Source organism: Saccostrea cucullata, unplaced genomic scaffold (assembly GCF_032062105.1).
Source record: "Saccostrea cucullata isolate Sc308-1 unplaced genomic scaffold, CSIRO_AGI_Scuc_v1 ctg141, whole genome shotgun sequence".
NCBI lineage: Eukaryota > Metazoa > Mollusca > Bivalvia > Ostreida > Ostreidae > Saccostrea > Saccostrea cuccullata.
Window position 1 is genome coordinate 580,213 of NW_026940735.1, and position 12,736 is coordinate 592,948.

Below are 12,736 nucleotides of genomic sequence, written 5' to 3' on the forward strand. Positions count from 1 at the left end.
TCCTACTATATGATATACAAAAAAATTCAAGAAATCATGCGCGTGGACATGTGCTGCAATTTGATTGGCTGAAACTTTAAATGGCTATATCTCCTTTGCTTTTTGACGAAATGCTTTGAAATTTAAAACATAGTCATAAATTAGGATATCCTGCACTATGATATACAACAAATTTCAAGAAATTACGCGCATGCAAGTGCGCTGCAATCTGATTGGCTGAAACTTAAAATGGCTATAACTCCCTTGTTTTTCAACCAAACAGGATGGGATTTAGAGTCTAGATAGATATAAGGCCCTCCTACAATAAGGTATGGTCGTCATGCACGTGCACGCACATGCGTGCATTTGGAACGAGTGAAACTAAAAATATACTTTCATGAGTGTTTTTTTTTAATACTTTTGGACTAGATGCTTTTATATATAGTATATTTAAATATATAGAAAGTGTAGACAAGATGATATGATCATTGCATACGTTCATTCACATGCGCACGCGTGCAATGTTAAAATTTGAATATAATTGGTATCCTTCATGGAAAACGTTTTTAAAGTCAAAAATGCACAGATGTCTTATTTTATAAGGCTTACATGGAATATGGCACCAAAAGGGAGTTGGGGAGCGTTTGGGGAACATCTGTAACGGTTCCCGTTACAATTAGCACTAGTTATTATTATTATTATTTTTCTTCTTCCTGGGAAAATCTTTTCCGCGAATGATCTTGTAAACTACACGTCCGACTTAGGTAAAACCTTTTTAGGGTCAGTAGGCATGTTATGTAGATTTGCCGAACAAAGGTCATTTTGCGCGCACGTGCTTGCAAGAGCGCGCACGTGCAACGTGTGAAATGACCAAAATAATAGATACAGCCGTAACTTTTCTATTTTTTGATTATATGCTTTCATACTCATAATATAAGTATATATTAATAGTATAAACGTGTTGACATGGTCAAAATAGCAAGATCTCACGCGCATGCACGTGCGCTTCGCTCTGATTGGCTGAAACTAAAGTCTCAATATCTTTCTTTTTTTCGTCATAATCCTTTGAAATTTTGAAATTAATCACACATTATGAAGATCTACAGCATGATATATAGTAATTTTCATGAAAGCACGTACATGCGCGTGTGCTGGCAAGAGCGCGCTCGTGCAACATGTGAAATTACCAAGATAATGGATGAAGCCGTAACTTTTATATTTCTTATTGGAATTTTTTGAAACTCGCAATGCATGAATAAAGTAGTAGTATGGACAAGATGATATGGTCAAAATTGCAAGATCTTACGCGCATGCATGTGCGCTTTGCTCTGATTGGCTGAAACTAAAGTCTCAATATCTTTCTTGTTTTACGTCATAATCTTCTGAAATTTTGAACTTAGTCACATATTATGAAGATCTACAGCATGATATATAAGAATTATCATGAAAGCACGTAAATCCACGTGTGCTGCAATCTGATTGGGTGAAACTTTACATGCCAATATCTTTCTTGTTTCTCAACAAAACAGGATGAAGTTTAGAATATGAATAGCTATTATGGATTCCTACATGATATTGCTATCAAAATTGAATGCAAGGACGTGCTTGCATGCACATGCGCACACGCAATGCGTAAAATGAACAATATGTTTGAAAAACGGTAACATTTATATTTTTATGACTTCTTATTGATTTCTGGAATATAAAGATATGTTACTGGTTTAGACAACATGTCATGATCACGTTGCATGTGCATGCACGTGCGTTTGCGAACAATGCGTTAGATGACAAAAAGGTAATATCATTGTAGTTTTTAAAATTCTTTTATGAAATCCTGCGATACTAAGCATATTGAAAAAAGTTTTAAAGGAAATTTGCACAAAAAGGGAGTTGGGGAGCGTTTGGGGAACATCTGTAACGGTCCCCGTTACAATTAGAACTAGTTTCTCATTTCATTTATTTCTATTCACTTTCCAGCTGGAATGAAGCTATTGCATTTTTTGAAATGACACAAAATAAATTATATATTAAAAGCAATCATAACATGACAAACTTGCATTGCAAGTACAAACAACCAAGACCAAACTCCCATACTTCACCAGATTGCATTCAGCTTTATAAAAGGCAAAATTCATTCAAATGATTTTGATACAAAATAAGCCCTCTAAAACACCTGAAATTATCTTTTTTAAAAGGAAACACTGTGCTCTGATATTGATATATTTCTTTTCTGTAGTATTTACCTTTGATCAAATAATCCCTCTAACAGATATGGATGTAAATGTATTTTTGTAGATACATTTGTGTGGGTGAACTATAGAATAAATAAAATTAAGGTGTTAAAATAATGACAACTCATAAATAAGGATGTATATGTAAACTGACACAGTGATGGTGACTGATATAAAAGTGAACATCTCTCTTCAATGTCTCTCTATGTTTACACAAGGTTCATGTATTAATGTACATGTACAATTTAAAAATGCTCCACATTGACTAGGCTATGGATAAATATGTGTAACTTTCCTCTAATGTTTGTGATCTCCTTAAATTAATACATTCAGTCTGAGCAATTAAAAAATAAATATCTATTTATAATAAGATGAACAATTGTTCAATAAAATCCTAGAAATTTGTTCTTTCAGGAAGTACAAGTTTAATATGCATTTCAACTGTATTGTTCATGTGTCAGATTATTTTCTGACAAAAAAATTGTACATCAAAATACTTGTAGCCATTAATGGTCTTGAAAGTTCTAGGACTTTTCCTAATGCAGTTAATTAACAAACCTCAAAATCTTCCATGTTTTCCGTAAGTCCAACCACCAGCCAAATTGGCCATTTCAATTTATATAAATGCCACATAGAAATCAAAATTTCATATGCACACATGTAATTGTAGTAAGGCCCACAAATATTTTGTTCCCTAGCCTATTATAATATATAAAAATGAAGAGAAAAACACTGAATCTTCACAATTATTGAAATAAGATTTTGAATATATAATAAAAAAAAAAAACATTTTACATTGGTACAAAGTTTTGAAAATAACCTTCAACAGAGGGGTTGAAAATTAAAACCAAATGCACCAAAGGAAATACAGTAAAAAATAAAACCTGCATCTCAAATACACTGTAAATCAATATGATGCCTTGTTGAAAAAAAAAAATATGTTCATGCTTTTAAAAAAACTGTTCATATTATCACAGAATATTCAACAGGCACCAAAACCATCTTAGTTCACCAACAATGATAGTCTTCATATTACATATAAATGAGATCTCACAGATACACATTTCTCCCTCCCAGTGACAAAAATAGCAGCAACAAACAACCACAAACTGATTAAAGCGATTAATGGAATTGACATGTTAGATCAGAATACATTTATATTAAGTACAATATAAGGATTTCAACCTTCTAACAGCTCTGTCAGACAGAGATCAACTTAATATCAGTAAAATCCATGTCTAAACTTTTCTTGAGACAAATGAGCGGTCCACCTCTTCTTTTAAAACTCTCCTGCATGTCACAAAAGCTGTGACCAGTCACAAAATGTCTTCTTCACAAAAATCAATAACTTAAGCCTCCGAATCACAGATAGAACAAGAAACAGGAAAAGATATATATGTATTTTGCCATTAAAAACAGCCCTCTTTCCAGCTGTCATCACTATCTGGAGCTCTGTACTGATTTGATCGACGAGGTGAAGGAAGGGCAGACCTACAAAGAAAGGAATGAATACATAGTGGAAAAATTTCTTCATAATTATATTGTGTTCACCAGTGCAGAAACACATACTTTTGAATAGTCAGTAAATACTGCACATATACCTTCTCAGCCTAACCCCTTCCCCCCTCACCTTTTCCCCTTAACATACTGTATGCCTGCATATGTACTTTAAATAAGGCATATTCAATATTCAAGAAACTTGATTATCACATTTTTTTTCTTTTAAACTGATGGCAGACAAGACTAACCTTCTTGGTGAGGGTATGCTGGACTTGACGGCGGAGTCCGGCCGAGGAATGGACCGCCGCATTGGTTGTGGAAGACCAGTCCTCTGAGGGGACAGCCCCCGCTGGATGGGGGTGCTAGGCTGCCGTAACCCAGACACGTTCGGGGAAGTTGGCCTCATTGGAGGCTGAAGTCGAGATATCTGTCTTTGTTGGGCTGGTGTAGGGCCTACATCATAATCGTCACTGCCCCCTGAGGAGTAGTTGTCTAGGTAAGGGTCGCTGGCATGGTGACCCTGGGGTTGTGTCAGTCTCTGAGAAACATTTGGTAAGCTTCTACGGAGGTTGGTATTCTCTGGAATAGCATGCAAAATACAATTTCAAGGGCATTATGTTTACACAAAATACATGTATATGCTCAGTGGGACTGTATAATCTTGAGAAATCTTGAAAATAAAGGATAAGTACATGAACTGAGTTGAGAGATTACTTTGTTATTTGTATGATGTAAGCTGTACCTTGGGGCTGGTTGAGGCACTGTATTATTTTGTTATATTATGTAAGCTGTACCCTGGGGCTGGTTGAGGTACTGTATTATTGTTATCTGCACTTATGTAAGCTGTACCTTGGGGCTGGTTAAGGTACTGTATTATTATGTAATTTGTACTATGTATACTGTACCTTGGGGCTGGCTGAGGTACTGTATTATTATGTTATCTGCACTATGTAAGCTGTACCTTGGGGTTGGCTGAGGTACTGTATTACTTTGTTATTTGTATAATGTAAGCTGTACCTTGGGGCTGGTTAAGGTACTGTATTATTATGTAATTTGTACTATGTATACTGTACCTTGGGGCTGGCTGAGGTACTGTATTATTATGTTATCTGCACTATGTAAGCTGTACCTTGAGGCTGGTTGAGGTACTGTATTACTTTGTTATTTGTATAATGTAAGCTGTACCTTGGGGCTGGTTAAGGTACTGTATTATTATGTAATTTGTACTATGTATACTGTACCTTGGGGCTGGCTGAGGTACTGTATTATTATGTTATTTGTACTATGTATACTGTACCTTGGGGCTGGTTAAGGTACTGTATTATTATGTTATTTGTACTATGTAAGCTTACCTTGGGGCTGGTTGAGGTACTGGCTGCTATAAGGACTGTCTGGAGGACTACTGACATCAGATCCAATACTGTTCTGGCTATTCCTCCTATCACCTGATAAATATCACAGTCTTGTTTTAGGAGTAAATAATACAAAACAAATAAAAATTCATTATGACTCCTTTTTTTTTTTTTTAGAAATAACAAAACATTGTTTCCGAATTCAAATTTGTTGTAGATGAAGTCATGCTTTGATTTTCTGTAATAAACTATGAATATGTGTGCTGCTTTTTAAGAAAAAATATATCATTCATTAGAAATAAAAGATTACACATATTATTCTACATGAACTTTCAGATCATCAATTATGTTGGTAAATATTTATTTAAAAAAGTGTGTTTTTAACACCCTCTCCAAAAAAAAATAACAATGAAATATGATGTAACATAAAAATAAAAAAATTAAAACTACTATAAAATGCCACAAAAATTACATCATTCTTTTCTCCTAGTTCACAGAGTTTTTTTAATAACTTAATGTATGATAATGGTTTATCAGATGGGTTTAAATCTAGACAGATCACAGATTTACATCTGAAAGAAGAAACCTCATGCATTTGTTGGTGCATCCACAAACATGCAATGTGCAAATAATAAAAGGCTTGAAATATAAAAATGTTCTCTTTTTAGTAAATCTCATAAATCCACCATCACCAATAAATGATATTTGTTAAATACTTAGTAACTAACTATATCATATCAGATGCACAAAATTTGACAAGCACTTGTGAGCACTCTCAACCGAATTTGAGAAAATTATAATATGTTCTGAAATTAACATGAAATTTCTTCTGAAAATGTCAGTCCTGATGAAAAAGATCCAGTCTGAATCCTGTCTCAAACTAGCTGTCTGACAGAAATTTTACATCCTGACAAAATGTAACTGTGTGAATAAAATTACTACATTTGTCAAATACTGGGTATATATACATGTACATGATATACCAACTACATGTAGCAGTTTGGGAAAGCCAAAAAAAAAAAATTACTTTTTGCCAACAAGCACCTTCAACAACATAAATCAAAACCAAAAATAATTCAAAATAAACAAAAAATAATTTGGATACATTTATAGAATTATTTTTTAGAACATAAAGTTAATAAACATGCAGAATAACGATGACAAATCCCTGATAACCATGCCAGAGTCTTACCCTCACCACGAGAGGGACTGGACCGATTGGAGTTTACCGGGGAGGCCGTGTTTTCTACTTCAATATTATTGTTTATATTGTTTAAAGCTTGCACTCCTTGTTGAGGAATTTGTCTAGGGCGAATAACTGTGGAGGACAGAAAATGATCAGGATGATGATATGAGGCTCATATATAAAACTGACAGAAACACAGATGTACATGGTATGTACGTATGTGCAAAGAATAAATATGACTACTAATCTAAAGCAATGCAGTGAAATTTGTGTACGTACAGATAACATATTTGGAGTCTAAATATGCTTTTGTAAACACATTTTATAATGTAGTTGAAATGAATAGCAGTAGTGATCAATCTAAAAATGAGTATTCATTTATTTTAACTTTCCTGGCTTTGCTACTGGTAAATACATATTGTTTACTCAAAGGAAAGAAAAAGAATTTCTTGATAAATTGAAACAGACTGTCTCCCATATTGCATATAAATATGTAATTGAAAAAGACTCAGTACCACACAGTAACAGTATACATATTAGCTTCCCACTCAATCATAGTGAAAACCCACAGCAATACAGAAAGAAAGATATTTTTAAATAATACAAAGGGTGAAAAAAAAGTATACCTCTTCTTGGAGAAGAATGTGTCATACTTTGTCGTAAACCTACAACAACAAAAAGACATTGGTAATTTTTTTGCTTAATACATTTATAAGACTGGCCTTATATCTCAATGAAATTCATTATATCTGTGATTTATGCTTAGGATTCTTACTCTCTTCCTGTTGTTTTGCCAGATTTTCAATATCTGTAACATCGTAGTGTTTTTCTGAATTTTCTGACGGCTTATCCCCTTCATCAGTTTTTACTTTTGCCTTTGGTCGAGTAAAGGTTCCAGTGTTTATTTTCCCAGTTGAGCCACCTAGAAAGCCAAACAAATGCCTTTATATGCACCATTAAATACATACTTTACATGCACCATTACCATTATAATACATTGAGGTGTACAGTTTTCTTGCTGCATTGTCATTACGAAATTTCAAATCCATTTTTATCTTGATTTTTGTGCAGCTGTTGTGTAGGATGAGCATTTGACCAACTAGTTGAAAATCTTAGTTTTACTATATTTAATAGTACAAGGAAAGAACACTTCCATTTCAAATCATAACAAGGTTATTTTCATTTGATCCACAAAAAATATATGGAGCCTGTTAAAGGCGTGTGTACCTGCATTAGAGTAGAGTGACTTCCTGACAGCTGATGTCTGACTAGACACTGGGGTACTCTCTGCAGACTGACTCATCCTGGGTCTAGAGGATGTAGGGGTGGAGTACATTCCGAAAGTCGGGGTACTACTACTCCTAGACACTGACAACAACAAATCAATGATGTCAAAAAAAGGAGCTAAACTACACCAAACTAAGAATTTATATAATATTAAATTGAATCAATCTAATACAATAATTCTTCTTCCTATTCATTTGTTCTGAATAAACCATAAATGATATTTAATTGCTTGGAATAGAAAATTCTCTCAAACATGTCAAAGAACAAAGTCAACTTCAGTACTACTTCAGTTTATTCAATTGTTAAAGCTCAGTTTGCAGTGAATAAATGATGATCAATCATATTCTGTAATTATTTCATTCCTGTAAAATTTATGAAAATGTGCGTGTTTTTTTAAAAAGAAATATATCATGAGTAACACACAAATATATTGTACTGTTAAGCTGGCATTGGCAAGATTACAGAAAAATGTAATCGATTAATAATTGATTATTCAGAGGAATTTTGTGTACTCAATTAATAATCCATTAAACTCAGTTTTGTCCTGTAATCGATAACTTAGATATGAAAAGTATTTTCCTCTTATTTTTCTGTTAGGTCCTTGCTAGTTAAGTACGATGTAGCTAGGTTATATTTCAGATAATTTGTAATTATATAAAAAGCTCTCAATTCTATTTTTGCTACATATTATTTTCTGTTAGAAGACAAAGTTTATCAACATCTAAAATATGAAAAAGACTAGACCAGTATGTCTATATTGCAAATTTTATTGGGAACATTACTTAAGTTATGATTATAAAAGTTGGGAAATCACTGGGTGGTTTGTACATGTGTATTTATGTTTGACTGACTGGAAATGATTCTATTAAATAGCATTTATGTATAAAGTAGATGTGTATGTATAATGTATATATAAAGTAATTGAAAGTAACTGAAAAAGTTATTATAATTACTTTGGGAATTTTAGCTGTAATCGATTAAATAACAATTACAAGTAATTGAAAATCTCTTTCAGATTAATCAGATTACTGTCGATTACTTGAAAAAAGTTATCATTACAATTGATAACATTTACTCGAGTATGATTATCCCATGCCTGCAGTTGAGTATATGGTGTAAAATTCAGTTTATACTCAACATCACCCCACTTACTTCTCGCTGCTTCATCAAGTTTATTTAATAGAGATTTCTTCACTGATTTAACTTCCGGACTAGGATGGTCAAAATCTTGTCTAACCCATTTATACGGACTAACTCGGTTCTGCTGAGGTGTAGGAGGTTTAGGAGACGTGTATAACCTGCAGAGATTGAATGTAAATATGTTGGTACACTGTACAAAATGGCATCTTTTCAAATAATCAATAAATAATAAAAACATGATAAAAGAACCAATCTAGTCCTTTTGAATTGATCCAGTCTATCAGAAAAAAGGAGCTCAAAAAATAAGTAGTAATAGGGTGGGAAAACAAAGGCAAGGGATAGGGGTGATGGAGAGAGAAGAGATACTCTCCTTTTCATTCACATCTCCTTAAAAAATTGATAAAATCTTTAGAAAAGAGTCCATTGATCATCAATAAAGAATCTATTGATCATATTTGTGAACACACCATGAGTCCTCGTCATCTCGTATTGAAAGGCCATCTACGTCCAGTACGTCTATATCTTCAAGAGACCCTCCACCTGTATTTTTACTCCACGTTTTATCATTATTATCTGGTAAATTATTGTTATGATTTGTAGTCAGTTTTCCTGGTTCTGTTTCACCATTCTGTAGTGACTCGAGCTGTATTTTTTGTCGACCCCTCAAGAACTCATTTTGTTTCTCTAATTTCTTAACTAAGTCTTGAAGCTTTTTAACTTCTGCATGAGGATCAATAATAGTATCAGTCGCATCCATTTTCATTAATTATGTTACTGAAACAAGCAAGAAACACAGCATGTCGCTCCCTTCAATCCCTTGTTGACATTTTTTAAGCGGCCATTTTGATAATTTTAACGCATGCGTAATTCACATCCCTTTGGACTTCCGTAGAATGAGGTCCCCCGCGGGAGAAATTTGAAATCCAACTTGTACTTCGATGATGACTTAAATTTTCGGCCTTAAACTCAAAGAATAATTCTTAGAATTTGAAGCAACACGATTCCATAGTAATTACAAATGCACTGGGATCGATAAACACTTCCAGATTTAGTTCTTGCAGGCGCGTAGCCAGCATGGAAATGAAGTGTACGCAGAAAACGGCCGGGGGTCTGGGGGCCGCCCTGAGGCCCCCAGTGGGTCCAGGGCGAAGCCCTGGTGGGGGCCCATGGGGCGAAGCCCACGGAAGCTCCTGGATTGTACGAAATTTTTCAGTCATTTTCTCGCAAAAGAAATCACGATAATATCACTTTTCTCGAGCAAACACTTAGTTAAGTTATACTGCTTCCATTGATACTTCGGGAAGAGAACGATAATTTATCAAATTAATTTACGCATAAATTGGTATTGGAAAAAAGTTTCCAAGTCAATTGATGTGTATCAAGATAAAACAGAGTAGTAATTTCAATATCATTATCACTGGAGTTTAAATATTTCAAAATATAAAGGGGGTGTTGTTGTCTTTTGATTATCTTCATATTTGATAGCTGAAACGATTCGAGAATGCTTCAATTATGATATAATTCTTTAAATTGGTAACATCAGTAAAAGAAGCTATATTATTATTCATTTTGTTCATCATAATTTAAATTGTTTAACGACATTTATTCATTACCTCTACGGAAATTAAAAATCTTGTATAGTCGTCCAAGACCTTTGTAACTTTTTCTTTCGATCAAAGTCCCTTAGATCACTTTCCTTCATCAAATATTTGTCCTGATAATCAGAATTACGCGGATTAACAGTTGAACATTTTGGTACAATATTTTTTTCCTTAAGAATGCTGAAAGATGTTTTTGGCATTGATTTTATAAAGGACTAAATTTGAATGTGCAGAAACACTAAAAAAAATTTGAATCGAAACAATAAGACGCAAATTAATTTGAAACACGAGTAGTGCCTCTTTTTCCCCGAATAAATATCTCTCTTTCTTTTTTTCCTTCTTTTCTTTTATCCCTCTTTTTTCTTTCTTTCTTTTTTGGAAAATGATGTGTACGCACCTGCGTACTTGCGTATAGGCAGCTACGCGCCTGTCTTGAATATATAACCGTAAACGTTAACGTTAGATCTCAACTCGAATGTGAATTAGATAGATAGATCTATATTACGAGATTGAAGTATTTAGTCCGAGTAATTCATATCCCAAGTAAATAGAGTATACATCCTACTGTGGCCAAAATTAAATGGATGGTGCAATTAAAAAAAAGATGCACTACTATTAAAGTTTGTTTTAGCTAATGAAGCCCCCCCCCCCCTTTTGAAAAAAGAAATACTTTCACAAATATCTATATTTATTCTGTTTAAATAATCATAAAGCAAGATTAAATTCATAAACTACCCAGCAAGTAATCTTTAGTACTCTGAAGTTTTGCTGTTAAATAGAAGAAAAGGAGCCGTGTACATTTATAAATGTTTTATACACCACTTGTCAGTAAGGCCACCTTCTCTTAAATTTTGAAACAAAATAGACCGATTTGGACCTTGTACATAGAGGGCGTCAAGACAGTATCTGTTGTCTTATGTTATTAAATGTTCTTTCCATTCAACAGTAATATTGCTGTTTTTCAGCCAATAAGATGATTTAGCCAGTGAGGAATACAATATTAACATGATTAACCGTGTTCTCTGATGATGAATATATTCTACTCTAATGTGACTAACTCATAGTGTTGACTGACCCCCTCCCCCCACCAAGCTTTAATTGTTTTGTTATATGATTCTATGAATGATTAATTCAAACTCATTTAGCAATACCAAGAAAATTTCTTGTTTATTGGGTTCTTCCCTGAAGCTGAAGAGTTCCACTAAATGAAGGACCTGTGTGCAATACTTTTAATGTCTATATATGCATTTGAACAACTGGAATTTATGTTTTGTAATTTTTGTACATTTCTCTTTGAATAATGCAAAAATTTTCTCAATTTGATATCTTTTCAAAACCCCTGGTAACAAATGCTGATTTTTTGTCTAAGAACATGTAATGGTATTATAACTTTTAATTTAGAATACAGTCGCACCTGCTGTTACGGCCACCTTTAATCAGCGGCCACTTCCCATGAGCGGCCAGTTTCAATCCCGCCCGTTCATTTTTTCACTATATTTTAACTCATTTAAGCGGCCACCTGTCTAACGCGGCCAGTGGCCAGTGTTTTTAAGTCCCGTTTGCTCAACATGCCTGTTTTCAGCGACCGTTTTGTCTGTTTTGTCACATGACTTCTGTCTGTCATGTGACCTCGCATCCTCATACGAAGCCAAACATGAACAGCTGTTAATGACCAATAATTGCAGGTGTAATTTGAATTCTGTCAGGATTTAATTATTTAATTAATATGATTAAATGATTTATTGTTAAAAGATCTTTATTGATGTTCTTAATATACAAAGTAAGTTGTTGAATATTTTCATGACATAAACTCAATAGACTACATTAATTACAATTCAATTTCGCCTGAGGTTATCAAGTCAAACGGTCAGTCTCACGTTTTAATCTTTTATGTTAAATAAATAAATATATATCTAGAAAAACTAAAAAAAAAAAAATTTACACAGTATCAGGGAAATGCTAAGTTATTATAGAACATTTTATGATTTCCTGTGATGTAAATTCTATGGCTGTAAAAATTAAATTACCAACGCAAACAAAAAAAAAAAAAAAACAATAACAGACTTCTTTCAGAAATTCATATTAAATTAAATGTAAAAGGGATTTCATTTGATTAAAAATTTTTAACTTTTTAAATGTTTTGAAATTGGATTTGGATACGTGTTAAAATAAATTATATACACAACTGTGGTCGCAATTTTTTGTTCATTGCATTAAAACCTGGAATAAGTGGCCACCTGTCTTATGTGGCCAATTTGTCATTCTCCCACGAGTGGCCTCTTAAAACAGGTTTGACTGTATCTTGAAAAATTATCAGTAGGTAAGGTACCTTGCGTATGTCCTTAAACGCAGTTTAACAAAAGCAACATTACTTGTTAATTTGGATTTTTTAAATATCTATTTCACTTAAAATATTACAAAAAAAAATATTCTGGTTATACAGTGTTATATGGGGGGAAA

At 33.4% G+C, this 12,736-nt stretch overlaps 1 protein-coding gene across 3 annotated transcripts; it reads right to left on the reverse strand.

Moving 5' to 3' along the window:
• Positions 1-1,925: 1,925 nt before the first annotated feature.
• On the reverse strand, positions 1,926-9,544 carry LOC134256110 (SLAIN motif-containing protein 2-like). Of its 3 annotated transcripts, none has more exons than XM_062738719.1 (9): positions 9,143-9,544; positions 8,688-8,833; positions 7,476-7,616; positions 7,024-7,170; positions 6,875-6,913; positions 6,261-6,380; positions 5,063-5,155; positions 3,959-4,289; positions 1,926-3,701 (listed from the first exon to the last, which is right to left on the reverse strand). In XM_062738719.1, the coding sequence occupies exons 1-9, from the start codon at positions 9,436-9,438 to the stop codon at positions 3,620-3,622; spliced, it is 1,395 nt and encodes a 464-aa protein (XP_062594703.1). In that variant the 5' UTR covers positions 9,439-9,544; the 3' UTR covers positions 1,926-3,619. The 3 variants fall into 3 exon arrangements, with proteins under 3 accessions (XP_062594703.1, XP_062594701.1, XP_062594704.1); XM_062738717.1 differs by having other exon boundaries at positions 6,255-6,380; positions 9,143-9,543; XM_062738720.1 differs by lacking the exon at positions 6,261-6,380.
• Between the last annotated feature and the right edge of the window lie 3,192 nt (positions 9,545-12,736).

Bases quoted from the DNA above. Each gene is read 5' to 3' on its own strand.
- LOC134256110 (XM_062738717.1), bottom strand. From the start codon at position 9,438: ATGAAAATGGATGCGACTGATACTATTATTGATCCTCATGCAGAAGTT. The intron at 7,171-7,475 runs GTACACACGCCT...TTGGCTTTCTAG, and splicing joins GTCACTCTACTCTAATGCAG to GTGGCTCAACTGGGAAAATA. The intron at 4,290-5,062 runs GTAAGCTTACAT...ATGCTATTCCAG, and splicing joins GTACCTCAACCAGCCCCAAG to AGAATACCAACCTCCGTAGA.